The 25,278-nt window shown below is 42.0% G+C and overlaps 2 protein-coding genes across 5 annotated transcripts in view; both read right to left on the bottom strand.

The window, feature by feature from the left end:
- hapln3 (hyaluronan and proteoglycan link protein 3) lies at positions 1-15,519 on the bottom strand. Its single transcript, XM_061677860.1, is given in 7 exon segments — positions 1-1,730; positions 1,732-1,955; positions 3,318-3,620; positions 4,395-4,808; positions 5,732-5,871; positions 6,731-6,921; positions 15,444-15,519. Coding segments are annotated over 7 exon segments (1,398 nt in total). The 5' UTR covers positions 15,516-15,519; the 3' UTR covers positions 1-1,676.
- The window catches only part of mfge8b (milk fat globule EGF and factor V/VIII domain containing b), a 23,523-nt gene continuing 12,705 nt past the window's right edge, over positions 14,461-25,278 (bottom strand). For 2 of the 4 annotated variants that reach the window (XM_061677859.1, XM_061677857.1), the window contains 7 exons: positions 23,268-23,381; positions 22,561-22,742; positions 21,871-22,026; positions 21,142-21,286; positions 16,653-16,837; positions 16,339-16,494; positions 14,461-15,856 (listed from right to left, as the gene is read on the bottom strand). In XM_061677859.1, the coding sequence (XP_061533843.1) occupies positions 15,713-15,856; positions 16,339-16,494; positions 16,653-16,837; positions 21,142-21,286; positions 21,871-22,026; positions 22,561-22,742; positions 23,268-23,381 (1,082 nt within the window). In that variant the 3' untranslated portion in view covers positions 14,461-15,712. Of the gene's footprint in view, positions 15,857-16,338; positions 16,495-16,652; positions 16,856-21,141; positions 21,287-21,870; positions 22,027-22,560; positions 22,743-23,267; positions 23,382-25,278 lie in introns of all 4 variants that reach the window. The other 2 variants (XM_061677858.1, XM_061677856.1) reach the window with 1 other exon arrangement.

The raw sequence follows: 25,278 nt of genomic DNA on the forward strand, positions 1-25,278 counted from the left end.
TGAACAGAGCGATTTTATTGCTTTGTATAAAAAAAGATACAAAATGCATTGACATGTTTTATATATCCAGTATGAATAAAAAGAAAAGGTTACGTTATCTTCCATTGCACATGCGAGTGAAAATATTACCAAACTATCAATCACGCAAAGACATTGAATCACCTTTTTAATGAAAATAAAACACTATATGATCATGTTTGAGTCACAGATCTTTAAAATACTTCAGTAAACAAGTGAGAGGTGCCCTTTCGCCAGATGTACGGTATGTGTGCCCAAATATACCCCAAAAGGTTTATTTTTTTCCAAAAGTCCTTAAAAAAATCAGTACACATCCAGCAAGGTCTCTACGGCAGATATACAATCATCTTCATCCGTCTGTCCGTCTTGCTGGAGCGACATACACAATGTGGACAAAGGTATTGGGACGCGTCAATGCAGGAAGTGGGGGGGGGGGAAGAAAAGAAAAAGAAAACGGCTTCCACGTGTCCTACCTCTGGTTGATTCATTCACTGAAACACGATACTTTTGTCCATATTGTGTACATGTGGTCCCATAGTGGCCCGATGCCCCTTTTCCATTGCACGGTACCCATTGGTCTCAGCATGGCTCTACTCGCTAGTGACGTTTCGATGGTTTGTCTCCAAAGTTTACAAAGGGGTAAAATTTTCTTTGATGTTTTAAAAATAATAATAATTACATAAATGTGATGTACATTAAAAACTAAATTGTCTTTAATGTTCACAAAAACATTAAATTGTCCTCAAGTTTTACCAAAACACGGATGTTCGGTTCAACAGAGACTAATTGTCTTTGTTGTTTACAATAACGTGCTCTTTTATGTTCATTAAAACACGTACGTTAGATTCTACAAAGCATGTTAGGTTCAGTAAAGGTTAGTTTGTCTTTGATGTTGTTTACAGAAAATGTACATTGGTTCTACACTCTCAAGGGTTTTGTTTGTTTACAACAACACCGGTTAGGTTAATTAAAGACCAACTTTCTTTCACGTTTACAACAACACTCATGTTAGGCTCATTCAAGATTGAATTGTGTTCAGTGTTTATAAAAACGTATGTTTTGGCTCGCTTTAAGACTCAAAATTCTGTTTGATGTTTACAAAACATGTATGCTAGAGTCTAGACTCTAAATTGTCTTTTACATTTGCAAAAACACCTATGTTGGGTTCAAAAAGACTAAATGGTCTTCGATGTTGACAAAAACATGTACGTAAAGTTTGTTGGCCACTAAATCGTCTTTGATATCTACAAAAGCATGTTCATTCATTGTAACAGTAACATTTGAGGATACGCAGGCTACAAAAACAAACATGCTAACGTTAGCTTACCCCGATGCGGCTTCCTGGCTCTGGACACTGCACGCGCCACAGTCCCCGCCTTGCTTCAGCGCTCCGTTTTCTTGCTGCCCTCTTTCTTTTCAAAGACGTGGTTTTCACAGCTTTCCTCGATCACTAAGCAAGTTCTATAATGAGGTGGAAAATCTACTGCCCCAAAGCGAGGCGAGTAGAGCCAAGCGAGTACCGCGCAGTGAGAAAGGGGGCGTTAATAAGTTGTCATCACAGTCAGTTGTGGTTTCATGGAGAAAGAGGAGAGCAATTCATTCAAACAGCCTCAATAATGCCCATGCGCTAGCAGGCTAAAGCTAACCTCTCAGAGAATCTACCGATAACAGTAGACGCCGAACTTCTGGTGACGCGGAGGGAACCCGAAGCTTACGCACCCCCGGTTCCGGCGGGCCGCAGTTAGCGCGGGCCTTTGCGATGGGATAGCGAACGCTACCGTCCGCCAGCCATCCGGCATCGCAGCGGTCCAATCCCGTGAGTCTCCATGCGGCATACAGCTGGCCCACTTTGGCGACGTGACTGGAGTTCCCGGCACACGCCTGGACCGCTTCGGTGAAGTTGAGCTTGGACGAGCTCTGTAGGAAGTAGACGGTCCCTGCGGAAAGGAGGACATCAGTCGTCACGGGATTGTCGCCAGGTTTACTGGTGTATTTAGCAGCGGTGGCAGTTGAGAGGATTCAGAAGCGATGCGGAATTAGCAACAATTCTGATTCTTGTTGAATTTTTTGACTGTAAGTTCCCAAAAATAAAACTTCAAACTGATTACATTTAGTTTTACAGTAAAACTCCATTACGAAAATGTCGTGCAATGTCGTAGCAGCCGTGGCTAACATCGGGTCGTTTACAGTGCTAATGCTAGGTCGCTTACTATGTAATGCACTTGCTTAGCTGGAGTAAAAATGTTTTAACAATAGAGGGTGTTAAGAGACTACAACATGGTCATTGGGACCAAAAGTTAAGTGTCAATAAAAGGTCAAAGGGAAATGTGGTTATTCATCCAATTTATTCATCATTTATATTTATTTCACAATGTTTTCTATATATTAAAATATAGTTATTCTCTATAAAAAAAGGTGTTTATTATTTTGGGGTGGCTGGAACGGATTCATTGGATTTACATTATTTCCTATGGGAAATGTTACTTTGGTTTTAGTCATACTTTTTGGAACTGATTTATCACGAAAAACCGAGGTTCAACTGTAACTGTAATGAAATAGAATTTGAAGAAATAAACAGTTTTCCTCAATTGCTACATTTTTGTCACGAAACTTAATCTTCTTCACTGTTTTTGTTTTGTTTTGTTTTTTGTCTTTTTCGCCACATTTCATGGACAGAGGTCCTCAGCCCGTGAATTATTTTAATAGCCTTGGATGGTGTTATAGACTTTATCAACTCTTGCTTCCGTATTGTACATATCGTAGAAGTACTACAGTCGTACTGCTTCGCCAAGTCAACTACATGCACACCTCACTCATGTTTTTTCTGTGATTTCGAGCTTTAATTCAATCATCCGCTTCTTCTCAGCAATCATTTTCTTGGGACCGACGGTTAGAAAAATAAAATTTGGCACATAAAAAAAAAATTTAAATGCAGGCACAAAACACAACGATTCTTGTACAGGCACTGCGAGGTATCCACGTGAACTGATGGTGCCAAGTACGCTGCTACCATCTAGTGGCGCAGTGGCTGAAGGTGACCCGAAGGTCAATTTTTTTGCTCGCGACACAAAGCAGAGAAAACTGCGGTTGACATCTTGATTGATTGATTGATTGATTGATCATTTTGGAGACTTATAATGCGTAAAAATAAGAGACAACAGCGACATAGAGGAACGTTAACAAGGGAATCAGTACTTCTACCAACAATTATTTGTTTTAAAACAAAACTATCCATACTTATTGGACTTAAGTACAGAATGTGAGTACTTCGGCCAACTCTGCTGCTGAGTAATCCAGACCTTTAACCGAAGCGGAGAAGCAGAAGGCGTCGAAGCGGTGGAGGAGCCGATGGCGTCGACCGTAGCTGCGCAGACCCGGAGCCAAGTCGGACCCCCCGCATCCGGCGCGGACCGCGGTGATGGGGTACTGCACGGTGCCGTCGGCCAACCAGCCGGCGTTGCACCAGTCCAGGCCCTCGTCCCACGCCGTGAAGAGCTGCTCAAACGTGGCCAAGGTGGCGTCCTGAACCTGGCACGCCTGCTGGGCATCCAGGAAATTGAAGTGGTAGCGGCCTTTGTCCGAGTAGTAGGGAAACACCACACCTGCAGCCGGGAAAGTAAATACAACCTTGCTTTGTACGGTCTTAATGTGGCAACCCCAACTCTAAACTACAGTGGATATAAAAAGTCTACACAACCTTTTTCAAATGCCTTTTTTTTTTTTTTTTTTTTTTTTGAAATAAAAAAAAAAGGAGACCAAGAAAAATCGTGTCAAAACCTTTTCCACCATTAATCAAGAAAAAAAACATCCCTTTTCAAGAGGGTAAGTAAGAAAAAAAAACAACTGAGATAATGTGGTTGCACAAGTGTGCACACCCTCTTATAACTGGGGATGTGGCTCTGTTCAGAATTGACGAAACACATTCAAACTACCGCCATTTAAAGTTCAGATGTTCGAGTAGGCTTTTCCTGTGGTTTTTGTATTCACATCTTACAGCACACAAAAAAATGCCATTTGAGCAGGGGTGTGAAGACTTATTTCCATTGCATGTTTGAGTGAAATGAAGAGTTTAATTTGATTCGATAAACTACCTATAACATGACAACCAAATTCCACATACAAATATTGGCATTTTGAGCATTTATTTGCAGAAAATGAAAAATATTAAAAGAGGTCTTTTTTTCAAGCTGTATGTTTTTTTTTGTTTTCCAGAGCTGTACTGTATGTTAGTACCCCATTGGTACCATGCCCAAAAGTGGTATGGGACAGTTCTTTTGAACCAAAATGGAGCGTAAAGTTAACATAACCTAGTCGAGAATGGCCAGCCGATGCCATGTTGCTTCTGGGTGGGACGGTTCCATTCACGGTCCACTCACCTCGCAGCTCCAGTTCCACGGTGACGCTCTCGTCCTCCAACCCGTCAATCACCTCGCATCGGTACCGTCCCATGTCGTTGAGTCGCAGCTCATTGATGACCAGCGACATGTCACCCGGCGCCGAGCGTCGCAAGCGGACCCGACCCCTGAACCCGCCATAGCTGCGGTGGCGGTTGCCCATGGCGACCATCACCTGCGTTTCCACGGCGTAGGCCTCCGCCGTCGCCTCCGCGGGGTCAGCGGGCTCGCCGACGGCATTGGCGGGCAACCAAGACCACTTGACCCGCGTCCGGCGCGGCGCGCTGAGCTCGGGTTCGTAGTGGAAGTGGCAGGGAAGGGTGACGCTGCTGCCCGTGGTGGCTGACACGGACGGATGCGAGGACTCCACGTACAGACGCACACCGTTGAAATAGACTACAGGAAGAACAACAGGGAACTTAAAACGGTTCGCAAACTTTTTACACCGAGTACCATGTCAAAAAATACTTGGTTCTCCTAGTTCCACCATCAAAACCAAAATTGGAATGATGTAGTGTAGTCGGCCTAAGTGTTCATAAAAAAAAAAAAAAAATAACGAGGCAGCGGTTTTATTCGTAAAATGATTCCATTCAAATGCATTGCACATAAAAGTAAAATAAAAAAATTACCTACAGTAAATAAAGGTTTGAAAACAGAAAGTTCAAATGTAATTCATTTGTATTGCAGCTAAAAGTTAAATAAAACAGAAATGCATTTCAACGTACACTAGTGAAAAGGTACATTGACTTTAAATTTAAAGTAACAACATTCAGTAGTATTGTATATAAAATCAATGCAAATACAGAAAAAAGATTTAAATGGGAGTTTTAAACATGTTACATAAACTATATTTCACTAAAATAAAAATATAAAGAGTAAAAGTATTAAATTAAACATATGATGGTGTTTTAGAATATTTTGCAAACATTATATTCAGTGTTTGGGTATAATTCAAAAATATATATGGAATTAAAATGTTGCTTTAAAAACTATAGTAATATCATGGACGTTATGAATGAAGGGACATTGACACAGATTAAAAATATATAATTAAATAATATAATCGAAAAATATGACACTTTAGTAAGAAATGCAAATAAGCATAAATGTGTTTATATATATTTATATATATATATATATATATATATATATATTTTATATATTGAAAAAAATAATAATAATTAAATATTTACTATGAAAATGTAAAATGTAAAACCGATGAAGGTCCAACTAAGGTACCTTTTTCGACGAGCGCACACAGACACACACACACACACACACACACACACACACACACGCACACACACGGAGTGCCTTACTCTCCCCGTTGGCGTTGGCGTTGCCGACGTCATGGTAGTAGAAGCCGTTGTTGTAGTTGGAGTGAACGGCGGCGGCGGACGGCAGCAGGAGGAGCCCGCAGGCGGCCAACAGGGGGCACAAGAGGCCACCGACCATTACACTGCAAGACACCCCCCCCCCCAAAGAAAAAAAAACGTCCCCAAGAGGGTGCTTTAATCACACCCAAGCATAAATCACTCTCAAAATGTCCCCCGAAAGATACATAAAATAGTAGCCAGAGCAAAGGTAGGCGCTACCGATCAATGCAAACTAGAACTAGTAGACATTCCAACAGCTTCTTCCCTCTTCTTAAACACCTAACCTATAATTCCATTACAACAAGCTGGCAATTTTTTGACTTGAGTTCGTTGTCACATTTCTGTGGGGCCAATTATGTATTATGTATTACTCGTGCACTCACTGTAGTTGTCTCGCCATGCTGCACTATCTGCATATACTGGCCACTCATGCCAGAGTAGCATCTGCTCCATTTGCACACTGATTGAGGAGTTATCTGTAACATTTGCACAACCGACATTGTCCCAGATGATCGCACTACTCGTCACTTTAAACCGCATACACTCGTTGAGGTCTCGGCGCCTTTTGCACAATGGTTATTGCGCAGGACTATTGTAATATTAGTCATTCGAGCTGCTCTAAGTGCTATAGGACATCTTTTTGCACAATTGTTTTTTGTCAATGTCTTTATGTCTCCAAAGTGTTCTGTAAATTGACTGTCTGTTGTACTAGAGCGGCTCCAAATTCCTTGTGTGTTTTGGACATACTTGGCAAATAAAGATGATTCTGATTCTGAAAATATTCTCGTTTCATGCTTCCTCCTCCTCTGTGCTCGTCACTGTTAAACACCAAAGTTTCTAACAACGCATCTCCACTACCTGCACGTCATATGACTCTTTTTCACCATTTTAACTTTTATCGTAACAAAAAATATGAATGACAAAACAGTAGAGCAAACTCACCGTCTGGGAGAGAAGAGCGTGGAAAAACTCGCTGACAGCCACTCACACTCGGTGCGTGTGCGTGCGTGCGCGTCTATGTTTATGTACTGTAGTGTGTGTGTGTGTGTGTGTGTGTGTGTTGACTTCATCGTCCCCTCCTCCTCGTCGATGTCATGGGATGACGTCACCACCGCAGGCTTCCGCAATGTGACCTGAAGTCACACAGTCGTCGGTGAAAAAATAAATAAGTAAATCATTATTATTATCAAAAGTCACAAAGTATTGTTAAGCCTACAGGTGGACATTTGGGGGAATATGGCTTCTATTTTAATTGTTTTGTTTTGTTTTAAATCAAATTGTTGTATTCATTATAATTAACACAAATCAGTTTTAGATATATTGATGGTGAAGATTTAGGGGGAGTAAAATAATTATTCTTATTTCAATTGTTCAAGTTTAATATATTGCTAATCTAAATTTTATTAATAATTATCACATCTGATATTTTGTTTGAATTTACATAGAAAAATAATTATTATTATTATAAGTTACAAAGTTTTAGGTATAGGCGGAAATTTAGGGGCAAATCATTAATTTTGTGATTTAATTGTAATTTTCTCCTTTTTAATGCATCAATAGGTATAGTCTCTGAAACATTTAATATAATATACTTCAAATCCCTCAAATCTACAAGCAATTCAACTTTTCAAGTTCAAGTCTAGTGATGATTTTCTGTTCCTATTAGTTGAATATATTGTGAAAAACCTAATACCTATTTATTTTAGTGTAATTATTACATGTATGAAATAATTATATTTACTCTTATGTTGAGATAATACAGAATACATCCATCCATTTTCTGAGCCGCTTCTCCTCACAAGGGTCGCGAGCGGGCTGGAGCCTATCCCAGCCATCACCGGGCAGGAGGCGGGGTCCACCCTGAACTGGATGCCAGCCAATCCCAGGGCACATACAAACAAACAACCATTCGCACTCACAGTCACACCTACGGGCAATTTAGAGTTGTCAATTAACCTACCATGCATGTTTTTGGGATGTGGGAGGAAACCGGAGTGCCCGGAGAAAACCCACGCAGGCACGGAGAGAACATGCAAACTCCACACAGGCGGGGCTGGGGATTGAACCCCGGTCCTCAGACCTGTGAGGCTGACGTGCTAACCAGTCGGCCACCGTGCCGCCATACAGAATACAATCCCAAAACATGCAGTGAGTGCACAGATCCATTCACTGTGGTGCATGCATCAAACACATGGCTAAACACATGCTTTTACTTCAAATGTTTTTGCTAGTCCCAAGTACCTCTACACCCCAGCATTCATGAGTTATTTAAAAGTCTATAACTCCCGCAACATTGATGCTAGTTTAGTTAGCCCATCTATGGCGTTCCCATTATGTGTTAGCATTAAGCTGGCGGGTGTTTTGTGGTTTGGTTAGTTAAATACACAAACTCTTTGTTTCTGTTGTTTGTTGTGACGTTTGCTGTCACCATCTAGCACTCGAAAATCAAAATTTTGCTCGCAACTCAAGGCAAAAATCAGCCGAGCGAACGCTCATGTCTAAAAAAAATCTCTTAGCTAAATTACACTTGTAAGTCAAGGTGCCACCGAGTTGCTTTGGTGGCATCTTTGGTGTCTATGCTAAACTGAGGGGAGGAGCTCCATCGAGTAAGGCAATAGCTTTGTCTAACAGGAACAGTGCTTTGTCGCCATCTTGTGGCATCTATAGGCAATTCAAAATATTTTAATGTGGGTGTCGATTAGGGGCATCCACTGTACAAACAAAGTCAATTTTCCATAATATATCCCATTTAATTGAAGGTCAAATGCAAAGAGAAAACAAGCGGCGCATTAGTTCAGCAGGACGGAGTCCATGTTGGGCAAAGGTCAACAGAGTTTTGTCAAGGCCTCGAGCGGAGCGTATGTCGCCTCTGTCAACTGGAATTACAGTGGTGGAAAACGAGCGCGGGCGGCGAGGGCCCACGCGGGAGGGCTTCCTCAGACAACGTGCTGCTGAGCAAACACGGTCACGGCCGACTTAAGCGCAGATGTTGGCCGCCCTCCTGACACCAAGCCCCAACCTCAAGTGACCCCTCGCCACCGTCAACACCCACAGCAATCCTAAAATCATTCAACGCTGTGCTTCCCTTGCATTCTTCACGCTCACTCTGAAAGACATTCTACTTTTTAAAATGTACTGTCAACATGGGACAATGCACGGTTAGAAGTACAGTATTTAAACTACCACTACAGGGTCTTTTCATTCAAATTTGACTTGAACTGTCATTCTTTCATCCTGAATTTCAATGACTTTTTACTCAATTGACACAAAATATAAAAAAATTGGAAATATTTTAAAATGTCATTCTTATATACAGGTGCTACACTGGGATTGTGACAGCTCAAAGGTGGTCTTCTAAAATGGATTGTTGATTTGCCAGTGTGTGTTAAAGCAAGGAAAATGGTGGTAATATTTAAACTGTACATCTACCAGGAATGTGTATATTTTATATCGCAATCCCGAGAATTGTCTGTCTTTCCACCACATTTGCGTAGGTTCGCACAGAAACAAGCACCTGTTGATGTTTGAAGGGTCATGGTGTTCACGAGGTCGTTTCAAACAGTCCAGAGAAGTGTTCGTTTCTCCTCTACATTTGCACATGTTCCAGCAAAGTCATGAACCTGCTGATTTTGGAAGGTTCGCAGGGGAAATCAGTGAAAGAGTGGCGTGGCGTAAAAACAAGCCCATCGAAAACCTTGGTGATGAGTCAGGCTCGCTGATTTCACAAAAAGACGAAAATTCATACTGAGACGCTGAACATCTTCCCAGAAGGAACATGTAACAGTGGATGGTATAGTCAAGTGTTGTATATATTTTGTATATCATGATTGTTCACAATGACACTCCAACACCCATCCAAAGTAACATTCAGGCAATTTTGAGTGGAATTCCCCACGGTAGTATATTAGAGCCATTCATTTTCTATAGTCTTGCAAGTCCATAAATCCTCCCAGGGGAATGGAAGCTACAAAGGGGAGGAACAAGGCAGCATTTTCCTCCCATTTTACTTTCTATAGATGGAACATGTTCTAATACATTTGTACATGTAGTTAATGATAATAGTATAGTATACTGTATATTATGTACAGGATTTTTGCATAGTGACACTCCCTCCATCCCAACTAACAATCGGTAACAATTTTGAGAGACATTCCTCAGGGAAGCATTTTAGGGCCCATCATTTTCTATAATGGTTGAACCCTTCTCTTTGTAGTAATGTCAATTCACAATCATCTTTCAGTTACATCACTAATGGAAAAAAATTCCCAGAGAAACACTCCCAGCATATTGTGAAAAGTTTTTCACAAAAGTATAGCAATCAGTGTTGTAACTGCAAAGGAAACTGAAACTATATATTTTCTTCTTTTCACTTCCAGTAGGTAGAATGGGCCCTAATACTTTTGTCCATAAAGTTTACAATATTGTATAATATAATGCATATTATGAAGAGGATTTTTGCACAGCGATTCTCCAACATCCATCCCAAATGACTATCAGTCGCAATTTTCAGTGGTGCCCTTTAGGGAAATTATTTAGCTCCATTAATTTTCTCTAAAGGCTGCACATTCCTCATCTATGTAGCAAGAAAAAGTAAACATTCACAAGCCTCTTTCAGGGACCTCACAAATGGACCCAAAAGAAAAATCCCACAGACACATCAACATCATGTAGAGTCTTCCAAGAACAGTGGAAGCTGTTGTAGATGAAAAGGGGAGGAACAACTCTGGATTGTATTCACACCAGTAGATGGTAGGTTCTATATCCCAATACGTTTGTAATATGGTATTATCGTGTATATAACATACAATATTGTGCATGGCCACATGAAAAAAAATTCAATGCAAATAACAATCAGCCAATCACATTTTTGAGCAGTTCCTCAGGGATGTGTTTTAGGTCTGATCGGCTTTTAAAGGTTGAACACTCATGTTTGGAGCAAGAAAGAGTGAAAAATCACAAGGCTTTCAGTGACGTCACAAATGGATGAAAACAATCCCAAAGACAATCTTAAGAGAAAATGAATGGACCTATAACACTTCCCTTAGGCACTCCACAAAAAAATTGCGTCTGATTATCATTACTTGGGATTGACGTTGGAGCGTCAATGTGCAAAATCCTGTGCGTAATTTCACACTGTGCTATGCTTTACCAGACTACAGGTTTATGGTCAAAAGTTCTGTGGTCACGTTCCATTTACGGGGAGTGATAACAAATACGGATAAGATGATTGTCAAGTGAGTCTCGCCAGGTTCAATGAAAGGCTTCCGTTTGTTATCATAACACCAATCAAGCGAGTGAGCATTTAAAGCGTGCTTCGGTGAAGCCAGTGTGCCTCTAAGCCGTTATCTCGCAGTCTTCCCAGGGCCGCACATGAAAGCTTCCCGCCTGGGGCCACAAATACCAGCTACCCACCCTCCCAAACCCACCCTCATTGTCATAGAGTGGAGGGCTATAATTTGGTCCAGGCCCACAACATTCAAGCCCAGTCACTGCGTTTGTTTGTGGAGCCCAGACGTCTATTGTGTCCCTGTGTGTAGACACACTGTCATTACACAACCTCTGAAGGTAGGTGTGTGTGTGTGTGTGCAGATTAGAGAGGGAGTCGAGTGTCAACTTGACTTAACGCTAGGACAATCAAACGAGCTGTAACACCAACTAATCACTACAATTTCCCCACTGTTTTTGTTCATCTCAAACACATCCACATAAAGATGAGCCAAATATAGAAAGCCAAACATTGGCGGGAGGGAGGAAGGATTTCAAATTCTCTTCATCACATGAGCAGAAAAATAGTCCCGTTTCTCCCCGGAATGCCACCCTATAAACAGCAGATGACTTTTCCAAGATTATTTCCCCATCACAATTCCTGCAGCAGAAGCTGGAGAGAGCAGAAATAGATGCTGCTCTCACCTGATTAACTCATTCACTGCCGTGCTGTATTGGTCAATGGAATCTAGCGGTTTTACTGCCACCTATGTATATTTTTGTCAAGTACCTTTTTTAAACGGGTAGGCGTGGAAGAGGGTCTCACCAAGCTTGTCTGTGAAATTCTGGATTGTAAACCACTTTAATGATTAACAATCCATCGAGATGGCGGTGTTGCATTGCTTTGGATTTGACGTCAGCACAGTTTTTGAGTAGAAGATAAAGATTTGGGGCTGAATCTCACTTTATCAAGCTGATTATGAGGGAGAGAAATCCCGACACGAAAGTTGCCTCACATTTAAACAGAATACGTGTATATGGACAGAGTATGCGTCGTGGTAGGTAGCAGAAAGTGTGTCGCTGTTGTAAGAAAAGATGATGCAGTTAAATGAATGACGAACGCCATGTACAAAAGCCATTGACCTTCAACTCGAGACGTGCGGGAAGTCAGTCGGTCCACGGTGCGTTTCATAGTTGTATGTCTGTCTATCACAACTTTGCCGTCAAAAGCCCTCTCTCAGGCTTGTTTTTGTTGTTTGATATGCCACAAAAGCAAAACTATTAGCATCAAAGTCACTGCTCTACTTCACAAAAAGCTCGTTTTCTGCGCTTTTTTTGTGAGAATCCAATATTTTCGGTGAAACCAGCCCATGTTCTACTGCTGATTACTGCAGCTAAAAACAAACTTGTTTTTCTGGTGACAGAAGAGAGGCTACTTTCTTTTGGTCATGTCCGTTTATATCACTGAACACAAAATTCTGTGGGTTTTCAAAGATCAGCCAAAATGCTCTAAAACGGCTGCCAATATGGAGAACGCTGCTTTGAAAACGGCTGGCAAAGAATGAGTTAATGATCTAGTCCATGAATTGGTTTTATGGACCAAACCACACACACACATATTCAGATGTTGTCAACTCTAATTTGTGTTTGCTCTCGTCGATTTCTTTGAAGGAAGAGTTATTTTGGTAGGAAGGAGACAAAAGAGATGGTCCACTAAGCTAATTTATTCAAACGAGTCATGCGATGACACATTTGGAAAACAGTGTACTTAGTGGTTAGCATGTCTGCTTAACAGTCAAGATTTTCTGGGTTTGAATCTCAGCTCAAGCCTGCCGATCCTCGCATGGGTTTTTGTTAGGTTCATTGAAGGTTACATTGCCCTTAAGCATTGTGAATGTGAGTCTATGTGTGCCCTGCAATTGGCTGCCAACCATTCCAGTCAGTTCGAATAGGCTCCAGCTCACCCATGACCGTGGTGAGGCTAAGCGCCATAGAAAATTGATGGATGAGGGTATTTTTAAAGGGACGCCAACTGTTTTACTATCAATCTCAAGATGTTACAGCAGTCGATAGACAGGGTGGGCGAGTGGGATTGAGTTTTACTCCCAAGGGCCCTTATCAGTGAATCTGCCCAGAGGGCTGCTGGGTAACGGAGTCAAAGGTTGCCCAGAGGTTGAAAAGATGATAAAAAAGGAGTAATCCACACCCAGCCCCTCCTTACTTCACTATCTAGTTTCACTGTTTAGCACCAATGGAAGTGTCCACACCCTAAGATTTGTAACGGTGCTGCCTGTCTGCTCATCATCCCGGAAATAGTCTGGTATTTTTTCTTCTTCTTCCTTTAACAGTTGCGCCTTAACAGTGGTCTGCACTCTACTCAGTGACATGCTAGTTATATATTGTTGCCATCAGGTGGAAACCTCTTGTTCAAATATGGTCCATTTAAAATAACTAAAAATTATAAACTATAAAGATACTATTGGTCTGTCCCCGTATCATGTTATTTTTATGCATTATTAATCATTTTTGTGTTGAAAATAGCTTGAGCGCAAATCTATTAACTCTCTTAAACTCTGTTGTGTAAAACTGCCTCTTCCCTCACTCTGGAGCTGTGCAGCATTATGTCATCTCAAGTTTGAAAGTGCACGTTTTAAGACAAGTGAAAATGTTCAGGTTGGCTCCATCTGAGCAAATTGTTAAAATTGGATTGCTGTATGGCTTCGATGTCGATGGAAGTGGTCAGCCACAAAAGGTATGTGCGTGCAGATACAATTCTGCCCATTAAACTGCTTAGTCAGCTTAACAGTTGCATCGCTCATGGCTCGAAGATCTTTCAGAAAGAGTTTGGAGAGATGTTACCACACTCATTTGCTTTTGTTAAGTATCAAAGGCTTTTTGTCTGGTCTGGAGTTCCGCATGAGCGCGGACTTGACATCTCGCACTGGTGACAGTGTGATGAATTATGTTTTTGTGTGTATAAATGTAGTAATTGAATATCATTTGGTGTTGTGCACAATGGTATAGGATAGCAACACAAAAAGGTATTATACCAACTTCAATGTTGCAGTGTTTGGTAACTCAAGCTAGATGGTATTGGATTCCCCCCCCCCCCCTGAAAAGTAATGATTTTGGAGAGGAAGGATTCCTCCCAACAGCAATATGCTCATTAATATATTTGCTTATGAAAACACAATATGGGATGCATTTACATATGTGAGCTTTCAGCACCGACTTGAATGACCTTCACAGCAGCCTAATGAGGGTATGAAGATACCTTCAGCAGGACCGTGTGATGGCAGGAAGGCAGATTAGGCGTGCACACCGCTCCCTGGGGAGTGTGGGGGTTAAATGCTAAACAGCCAAAACGGCCCTCGGTGCTTCCTGCCTTTTTGATCTTGGACCTTTTTAAATGGAAAATAGCTGCAATCAGTTCGTTTGAATAAAAAGTGCCTTTGGAAACAATTGGATGCAGTATTTTCAAACATTTATTGTTGTTTGTTTTACCAATACAAAGGCCAAACATAGAATGTGTCTCAGAAACGCTTTACTGGAATTCAATGGACCCAGTCCAGTATAGCAGGAAAGCACACAAAACACCATAAAAATACTTCAACATCATATTTCAATCAACCATAGAAAACCAGAAGAGGGAAACAATATTTACATGTGTTCAAATTGAAGCATTATTAGCCAGACACATTCAGTGTTTGGCGACCTTCCCCCTCAGGCATTTTTCACGTCGCCGCATTAATACGCATCCTTATCGAAACCAGTGCGGCACAATAGCATACTATTGCACGAGCCCATAATTCATAATTCATGGGGGTGGAAAAGATGGCATGCGTCACGTGTCCAGTGGGGGGAAAAAAAAAAAAAAAACTTCAGCTTTGATTTGCTCACTGGGAATCTATTGAATCTCTTTGTTTACCGCCACATTCTTTGTTCATGTGTGCACAACACAGTTTTGTTTTCCAATATATTCTTTTTATGTTTTCCCATATATGCAAACACAAACATCAAAAGTGCCATAAAAATGAACGTGGTGACCACAACAATTAGTAGAAATGTCTCAGTAGCATTGGATGCAGGTTTGCTAGAATACACTGCCAGCACCGACGCCTGCGTTTTGATCATCCCGTCAACATGGAATAGTTGGGTGGGGGATGCGCAGCAACCTGTTCAAATTCAATCATTGTATGCGGTGATGATAATGTAGGTCGGCTACCGAACTAACGATTTTGGCTCAAGCATGTGACTGCAGAACAATTTTTGTTGTTCTGCTCAGTTTGGCTGCCGAATTGGATGCCTTGGTGATTTATTGTGTCTGCAGCTTGATAAACCGCAGCAATAATCTGCAAGTTTATGAAGAAAATGAGAGTCGTGATGTGCTTGAGCAGAAAAGCCGCCCAGAGAACCAGTAAGAAGATGACTGGAGAGTATATATACACACCACCAGTTTGCAGGCTCTTGGGAGGTTCTGCAGGCAGTGGGGTTCCCACTGTAGGCTCAAGTGGTTAAACATCAGAGGGACGAGACATCAGCCATGAGGACTCCAGTCTTTCCTTCTCGAAACAACAGCGGAGTTTGCTGCCCTCTAGGACAGAGAACAAGGCAGTGCAGGCACAGCAAAGGGTGTGTGTCGGGGAGGACGACAGGGTTGGTTGGTGGAGGTAGAGAAATGAGGGAAGGGGAGGATGGTCGGCAGGTTCCGGAACACAGCTACTCGTCACAACCCAGGAGCTCCATACGCAGGGTGATGCGCTCGTGCCACTCCCACGGCAAGATGCGCACGAAGCGGGCGAAGAGCGGCGGCTCGAACAGGTTCTTTTTGTGGATGTTGTTGTCGCTGTTGCCGGGGAAGATCTAAACAAATCGGGGAGGGGGGATAAAAATAAAAATAACTTCAATATCCACCAATAGTACTGAAATAATGAACTTGTTTCTCTCAATAATAATGATTCGAATTTGAATAATGATTTTCCTAATACTCAAAATTTTCATTCAAACTTAGTGTGACTCTGAGCCCGTTTAGCTGACCACAAAACTGTATGCACCAAGCCATGACTTATGTTGTATGAGTTGAAACATGGATACACAAGTTAATTGTATACTGCCATCTAGTGGAACAGCATTTAATTGTTCCATCTTCCCTCAGACACAGGTGACATCCCGCCTTGGTGAAAGCTGATCCCACCTCCAAAGACGTAATTTGTCAACTTTCTACACCAATTCTGTACCGGTGTTATTTATACAGACCAGCAAACAAAATGTGGAAAAATTTGATTTAGAATTCCAAAAAGTACCGTGATGAACTGAATTAACTGGACTATATGGTGACATAGGACCTTGTCATTCTTTGTGGTCTCGTCCTGCACTATGCTCCAGGACCGCCCGTCTTCACTGTGAGCCACTTTGAAGGCTGAGACGAACTGGACGCTGCCAAAGTCTTTGGCTCCCTGTGTGATGATTCCTGTGAGCTTTTTGGGAGATTCCAGGTCCACCTGAGCACATGAAATACTTCTTTAAAAACATACAGCACCAGGAATTTTTTTTTACAAAAACAGCTAATGCATTTACGCGCGGTTTTTAAATAGAAGTACAGATCCTTGTGTAAAAACTCTGAAAAAGGAACTGTCAAGTCCGAGATGTCTCCTCCTACCTGCAGCCACTCTGATTTACTATTGGTGGCAGCGGTCCAGGCGTTGGTCTTGCCCTGTTTGTCCAGGCGGGCGTAGTGAGGGTGCCATGTGAAGGCCTCGATGCCCCACGTGCGGAAAGTGCTGGAGGCCGTGATCTGCTGGTCTGACACTAGCCGGGACTTCATGCCCATGGGCTCTGAGCAACCTGAAGCATTTGAGTACACTGTGAAATTGAGGCCCAGTCCCAGATGGAGCGTGGAATGACAGCAAGAGAGTGGGGAGAAAAAAAACAAAAGGCATGATGGACAGGAAGCGGCGCAGGCCAGCGGGTGATGTTAAGCAGCAGCAAACAGATGATGATGCGAAGGATGAGAAGAGCAGATGTGAAGCCTACAGCGTGCAAGTTGTGTCACGGATGTACACTTGAATGAATCATCAAGTCACTACCAGCAGGCGGTCTCATCTGGAACAGTGTACAATATCCCAACTTTTATCAAGCCAAGCCAATACTTGACATGAGAAAAATCTCACATCAGACCACTCAACAGAAATGTCACATTTAAGAGCATTTACTTGTTCGGGCTCTCACAATATGTTGCTGGCAGAGATTGATGAACAAAAGATACATTTGTAATTTAAAAAAAAAAAAAAACATTTTCAGGCCAATTTAGTGAAATGGCACAGCGTTTGGGTATCACTGATTTTGAAAGGCAGTACGACAACTTGGTGTTCAATTAACAGCCAAATAGCCAGATATGCCAATATGACCACTGGGATCGGTTTAACATGGGGCTGTCTTAATTCCCGACTGGATGTTTATTAAGTGTTCTGCTCTCCTGGCGATCCAAACGCATTACTGGCGCATCATTGCTTTTCTAATATTGCCTTTGATTTTCTTACAGAAAATGTTCAATACTTGGTGAATGTGACTGGCTGAGATGAAAAGCCCCCTGCCCTGAATAGAAACACATTTGTTTGCTTGTGTTCAGATCCATTGAGTCAAGGTCCTGCTCTTAAAAAGGAGGGGAAGATTTGCAGCATTTCCTCAGCTGTTGGCCTCCTTTATAATTAAATACAGGTTTCAATTAATTGCCGGTTGTGCCGTCCACGTGAATGAAAAAAAAAAAAAGTTGTTGCACCTCAAAACTGATTTCCGTATTTTCACGACCATAGGGTGCACCGTATTAAAAGACGCAGTCTCAGTTTCGGGTTCTATTTCTGTATTTAACACATACATAAGGCGCACCGTATTATTGGGTGCAGGCATGGTAAAACGTACGCTACTTAAAACATACAGTAGCATGCATGCATGCTAAAAATGTTTTTAAAAAGGCAACTGGAGCAAAACTGAGTTCGGTTGTACTTTATTGAAGTATTTAACAATGTACTCATGTTATTTTTGTTATCAAGACTCATCCACAAATCCATCAAAGTCCTAATGTTCTGTATCCGAAATGAACAGCTGGGCAAGTTCTCAGTCAAACACGCCAGGTTCGAGTCAGTCTCGTTGCCGTGCGAAAGCTCGAAGAACAGTGCAAGCTGACACGTTAGCCCAGCATCCACAATCCATTCACAAATTGTGGTGCAAGTCGCCCGGCGCTGCCTCCTAGTCTTAGTAAAGCTGTGTTCGCCATCTGTCATCCATCACTTCCACGCTGCTCGCAACTTCACTTTGAACGCCCAGTTTACACAGATGTCCAGTGGTTCGTCAAGCCTCCCGGAATGATGGCAAGCCCAGTTATTCTTTGCTCATTAATCCATTGCTCGAGTTTGTCTTCCAACCCGGGCCACCTCGCCTTGTTTCCGCATTTTGTTTATCTTTTTTTTCCCGCAAAAACTTCGTCTTCTTGACTTGGCGAAGCTCGTTTTCCTGCTTCCTCCACTTGCGAACCATGCATTCGTTGATCTTGAATTCTCTCACGGCTGCTCGGGGGTCCTAAGCCAAACCGATGTCTTGCACACCCCGTAAATTCTCCCAGTCAGTAAAGCGGTGAAAACAAAAACAAAACAAAAAAAACGCCGCCACTATATACCTACTGGGGGTGTGGCTTTAGCATCCTACTTCACGCACCCTTCCCCTGTCCTCAGCCACGTCCGCTTTTCCTCTGTGTAAGCAATGTGTCGGCAGGAAATGCTTAAAAAAATATATATACATTTTTTAATTTTTTTTTTTTTTTTTTAAAAAGTCGAGCGGCGCACTCATCGCACAACAACATTTATAGATGCTGGAACTCTGTGCACACAAGGCGCGCCGCATAAAGCGCCCCGTCCATTTTGGAGAAAATTTAAGACTTAAGTGCGCCTTATGGTCGTGAAAATACGGTACTTAACATGACTAAATATACTCAAATAGTGGCCATGCCTCAAATAAGCACCCCGTTAGTCATGTGTAAACGATAAAATATATATAAAATAAAAATACAAATAGATGTCCCCTTAAATTAAATTTTTAAAAAAAAGTGTTACCGTCTCAGTTCAAAGACTGAACATACTTCATACACTATATTGCCAAAAGCATTTTGAGAGCCCTTGTCCAACATCAGTGTGTAACTTCATAAATGCACTCCAGGAAAAATAGTCAAATTCACAAACGCACTCCGAAACCTTGTGGAAAGCCTTTCCAGAAGATCTTAAGATGTTATAATTGCAGAGGGGGGACCATTAAACCCGATGGATTAAGAATGGGATGACACTTAAATTCCCATCTGTGTCAAGACAGGGGAGCGAAAAATCTTTGCAATACAGTGTACATTAAATGGTTAACTACGGAGCCTACGTGGACAGAATTGCTAACCAAAACAGCAGCATCTGAGGACTCATCTCTCAGATTAATTAAAGTTTACTGTATGAGTTTCTTAAGTAGAATTAAAAGATGATCTAAGTTTTGTGGAGATGCCATCTTTTAACTGCAATTAGCGTTGCTGTGTTTGCGTCACAAAGTTGCGTGCGTCTTTGTTTAATGCGCCGCACATCTACCTGACTAATTACATCTCCCTAGTCTCCCTCTGTTCTTGCAGTTTCTTCACAAGTCCTTTTTATTTTGTTTTAAATGCCACTTTCACATAAATTGTAATGTACTCTAATTGTGTAAAATTATTCAATAGAGTGTTATACAACTAAGACCTACTCTGTAACAGACTCACGGCCAAGGCCGTTTGCATGATCTTCCCAATGCTTTCTTGGGTTTTCTCCAGGTTCGCCGCTTTTTCCCCACATTCCAAAAGTACGCACATTAAGCTCGAAGACTAAATTGTCCAATGTCCATTGGTGTGAATGCTTGTTTGTTTATATATGCCTTGCAATTGTCTGCTGACCTAGCCAGTGTGTAAGTCAGCTGAGACGGGCTCAAGCTCATCTGACACCCAAATGAAAAGGCCTGTAAAACATCCATTGTCCGTACCGCTTCATCCTCAAGGGTCGCGGGCGTGCTGGAGTCTATCCCAGCTATCTTCGGGCAAGAGGCGCGGTACACCCCGAACTGGTCGCCAGCCAATCGCATGTAAACAAACAAGCATTCGCACACACACATTCACACCTACGGGCAATTTAGAGTCCTCAAATCAACCTACCACACATGTTTTTGGGATGTGGGAGGAAACCGCAGTGCCCGGAGAAAACCCACGCAGGCACGGTGAGAACATGCAAACTCCACACAAGCGGAGCTGGGATTTGAACCCCAGTCCCCAAAACTGTGAGGCAGATGTGCTAGCCAGTTGTCCGCCGTGCCGCCGGCCTGTAGAAAAGCTATTCTCAAAGTTGGTAAGTGGGCTCCCTCTAGTGGTACGTGAAAGAATCACTACCCAAGTACAGTTCAGCTTTAATTGCAATAATACAGTTGCATTTATTCTGCAAGTAATTTTTATTTTTTTAAAGATTAGGTCATTATTTTTTTGTATTTAACTTATGTGCAGTACATTTCAAACAAAGTTTGCAAACCGCTGCTACAGAAAAGAGATGGAATAGCCTTGGCGTGGGCATTTAATTGCTAGTATTCGCAAAGTTTTTATGAGAACTTGATTCTTTGTATTCACGCAATAAAAAGTTAAGTTGCCCAACTGGAGCGTGTTCCTTTGAGATACTGCTCCTTTTTCCACCAGCAGAAATCAAGCGGTCATGCACAAGTCATGCAGAAAGTATCGGGAGTATAGAACAGACACGGATGTGCTAGTTGACCTGGGAAGGTCCACCTGGGACATGAGGAATGTGAGGTCCACACAAGCAGCAGCGAGATGAACACACACACACACACACACACAAAACCCACTTGAAGTGAGCAGGATGCTGCATATTCACACGAAAATGTGTGAACCATTACCACTCGCGCTATTTATGTTGCAACATATGATCATGTGCTTTTGAGTCATCCGGTAAGGCAGACATCACTTTGCAATCAGGAGTTGTGAGACTATCTTCTGGCCTACTCAATTATCATCAAATGAAAGAACAAAGATCCCACCTGGAGGTTGGAAAGCTAATACATCAGCTGCGTGCGTGCGTGCGTGCGTTTACCATTGAGCTCACAGCCCACCAGCTCCAGGCGCAGGGTGCAGGCTTTGCGGCACACCACCGGGATGATGCGGATGTACTGAGCGAGGATTGGCGGATCAAACACGTTGGTCTTTGTGCCGTCATTGTCAACGTTTGCAGAAAATATCTAAGGAAAGCAAAAGCAATTGTGCCCACTAGTGGTGACATTACATTAAAGGGGGAAATACTGTGGAAAAGTTACTTTGTATACAAACTTGTTTACTAAAGATTAAAGTCTCACCATGTAACTCCCCAATCGCTATTTGCATTGACAGTAACGAATGACTAGCAAATCACCATCGAATCATTAACTCCTCCTCTTTGTACTACTTCGAAATAAATACATTGTCGAGCAAATGAAAAATCCAAATTGATTTGAAATCCAGCCATCACTCCTCCTCTTGATATGATCTCTGGTGGGAGGAGCTAACATGAGTGAGGATCGAGGTCCAAGGAAGTTGGAAATATTGAGATGTGGAAAAAAATAGTTGCTCGAAGGGGTCAGAAAAGTCGCTCTGTTGAGAACACCGAGTCCCCCTGGCATCATCGCGGAGTGACTTGAACCAGTGTGACAAGGGGATATTAAGTTTGCTGTAATATAATGTTAGACTTATTAAAACACCAACAACGGGGGGGGGGGGAAACATCTCCTTCAAATATCACTACGTTAAACCGAAAGTGCCGAATGGCTCTGGTGATGCGTCCCCTCACTTGGTCCTTCCTGAGGTCCTCGGTCCTGTACACAGTGTACGTCTTGCCGTCCAGGCTGGAGGCCACTTTGAAGGCCTTGACGTACTCTGCGGCTCCCACGCGACTGGCGCCCTGCGTCACGATGCCAGTGAAGCGCATCATCCTCTGCAGATTCACCTGAAATAGTACGTAGGTTTGTCTCAAGTATCTAAAGGTTTAGCAGACTGTTACAGACAAATGCAGCTCAAGACTCCCCAGAACATAAACACAACATTGAACAGATAATCGGCATCTCTACGTAACATTAAGATGAATTAATGTACTTAAATTTAATACAGCTGAACTGTACTAAACAAAAGTTCCTTTATTTCTGTGGTGGCTTTCAAAAAGTAGAACTACAGATTCTCTAAATGCATACTTTTAAGAAGGCCAAGTGCTACCAATTTTTTAATTTATAAATTTCAGTATTTTTAATTTTTTTGTGTAATATTTTTCTAGACTGTTAATTGTAAGTTTTCAATAGCTGCAAGGTATAATCATTAAAATATTTTACTGTGGGTCGTGGACCAGAATTTTACTTTTCTAAATGAACTACTGAAATCAAGTTTTTCACGATATTTTAATTTAAAAATGCATTGCAGGAGATAACTAACAAGACGACGACACCCAGCAAAACGAGTACTTTATCCAAGATCAGTTAAACAGTCAGACCTGCAGCCATGGGTTCCTGTCGTGGGGGGCGGGGCTCCAGGCGTTCACCAGGCCTTTGTTATTGAGGCGCGCCAACTCGGGGCCCCAGCGCTGCAGGCGCAGGAAGGTGTAACGGACGGACGAGACGGAGATCTGGGACTCAGCGATACCTCCACCCTCCATGCCGAGCAGAGAAATGCAGCCTGTGGTGGGTTGACAGAAGCTGATCACTTGTCTTGTGATTAAAGATTCAAGGCAGACTTTAAAAGGAGTTTTTTGGGTGAACAGCTCAGCAGTTACGGTATAAAAATACCATTTTTTTTTTTTTTTTTTTTTACCCCATGTTGGAGATTGATTTCCAAAATGTGCATTTCATTTTAACCATAGGAAGTAATGTGAATTTGTTACAGGCTCAAAGTGTCACCATCTGAAAGTCTTTAACTGTACAGATGTTAACATTCATGAGTGTCATACAGGTATAAAATATCTACTTGATAAAATTTAAGTTTAATTGTATCGTTCTTTCTGTACAGAGGACCCAGGCACTTTAAGTTCAATTTTATAATGCGCAGCTTTTCCATCAGTAGACAAAGGTTCACACGTTGACCAAATTTGAGCATGTTTGATAGGACTATTACTGAGTAGCCTACATGGAAGCTCAGTTTGCTTTTCTTGCTAAAATCTCAGGAAGTGGCTTGACATGGCCCTCGGAAATCACGCACACTTACGCAGCTGGCAGTGTTTGCCCACGTAAGGGGAAACGCAGTGGCATTTGAAATCCCCCTCAAGGTCCCTACAGCTGCCTCCGTTCTGGCATGGTTGGCCGGCGCAATCGTTCACGTCTGCAGGAGGAAGACAAAACACATTAACATCACAGACAAGCGATTGGACACTGTTGGCAGATCACTAGTTAGGAGGAGGTTAGTAGATGGCATGCCAACTAGACTGCAGCTGTAGTAGAGGAGAATAATCAGGCATGAGTTTTATTTGACCGATGATTCAAAACACTACTGACTGATTTCTAAGTGGAAAATGTGTCAATGCGCTGGAGGGGTTGTGTGGTTTTCTGATTCATATCCAGCACACACATTTAATTGTCTGTTGGGAGGGGGGGGGGGGGGGGGACACAAAACCGCAGACACAGCACTGCATTTTCATTGTAAATAATAAACAGAGGAATCGGCCCAGCAGAGTTCATGTTTGCACCTGCTTGTAACACCACTGGGTGGCGCCACTGCGAAAGAAATGGTGCAAATTCAGCAGAATGCCACAGCTTTCACCAGTCAGAGTCTCCAGTGTGACTAAAGTGGCTTGAAAACATGCATATCAACAACTTCAACCTTGGGATGACCACACTGTCACACTTTTTCCACACAAAACGCTGTATTTGTCCCATGCAAACAAATGTGTCTGTATCTTGCCAACCATGTAGCATCACCACAAATAGCTCGTCTAAAATTCCTACACATTCAGAGGGAAAAGTAGTTATTTTGGAAGAGAGTGACAGTAAACGACTCAGTTTGGCTTCATAACACTAAACTTACAAGTTACGTTTAAGTGTAGACATTTCAGCACTACCTATGATATATATTTGCGTGGATTTTGAACACAGTCCAGGTTACCATTTATTTGGCCTGCAAGATAAATAAAATAAGCAGTGTGTAAAATTCTGACACAAGTGTCAGCTGCTCAGCTGACCCCCCCCCCCCTACCCTCAGCACTCATTCCAGTGAGTGCAGAGGTAGACACGCATACACATTCGCTTAATTGCTGGCATGTTTAAAAAAAAAAAAAACATTTAAAAAGTAAGACGGTTTCAGCATACAAATAAAACTATTCACTAAAAAGACTAGTGTGAGTAATATTGTCAGTAAGCATAAAACAAACGAGTCATTGAAGCTTGTAACTTTGCCCGTTTTCCGATAACGTTCTGCTTTTCCATACTGTTCAGTTACTGCTATAACTGTATAGAACCAACCAACCATTCCTGGTTCTTCCTCCCACAAACAACAGAATAGGAAAATTATACATCTCAAATCAAAATGCCCACTGTTGCTATGGTAGAGCAACCAAGAAGGGGGTGGTGGGAGCTCGAGGCAATATGGAACAAAGATCAAACCCCACCACAGTTATTGAATCAAAGCTTAAAAGGTTTCCAGATGTGAAATGCAGTGTTTGGAACAGTCATTAAGTTTATATACAGCTCTGTCAAGAAGTTTAAAAATAGTTTTTAACCACTTCGGAGGCAAAATGGAGACATGCAAATATGATTGATAGATGAACGAACTCTCATATAGCCACAAGGTGATCAAGCACCTGCCCTTTTGCCCTAAACCAAAAAAAAAGGGGCTCTTTTTGCTGCAGACCATTTTTTTCTTCATTGAATATTTATTAAAAAATTTTTTTTTTTTTAATTTTAAAAATCAAAACAAAACCTCTCTATTACCCAGTGTTTTGAAATCTGATGAGCATTTGAGTCCTTGGGAGAATTGTACATATGCTCCCACCTTGCCCCCAGCCGCCTTCCGAGGGTTTTCATTTAAAAAGACACTTACTCAAACTCCTACTTCCTAGACCACACCTGCTGCCTCAATCTAGAAATACTTAGCAAATAAATAAATAAACCAAAGCAGCCTTAAAACTCATTAATTGGTTAAGACAATCTCGCATCTCGAGGCTGCAGGTAAGAAAATGTGGACGCGTTTGAACCTCCTACATTACATGGAAGTGCCCTAAAGG

This window comes from Phycodurus eques, chromosome 5 (assembly GCF_024500275.1).
Source record: "Phycodurus eques isolate BA_2022a chromosome 5, UOR_Pequ_1.1, whole genome shotgun sequence".
Classification (NCBI taxonomy): domain Eukaryota; kingdom Metazoa; phylum Chordata; class Actinopteri; order Syngnathiformes; family Syngnathidae; genus Phycodurus; species Phycodurus eques.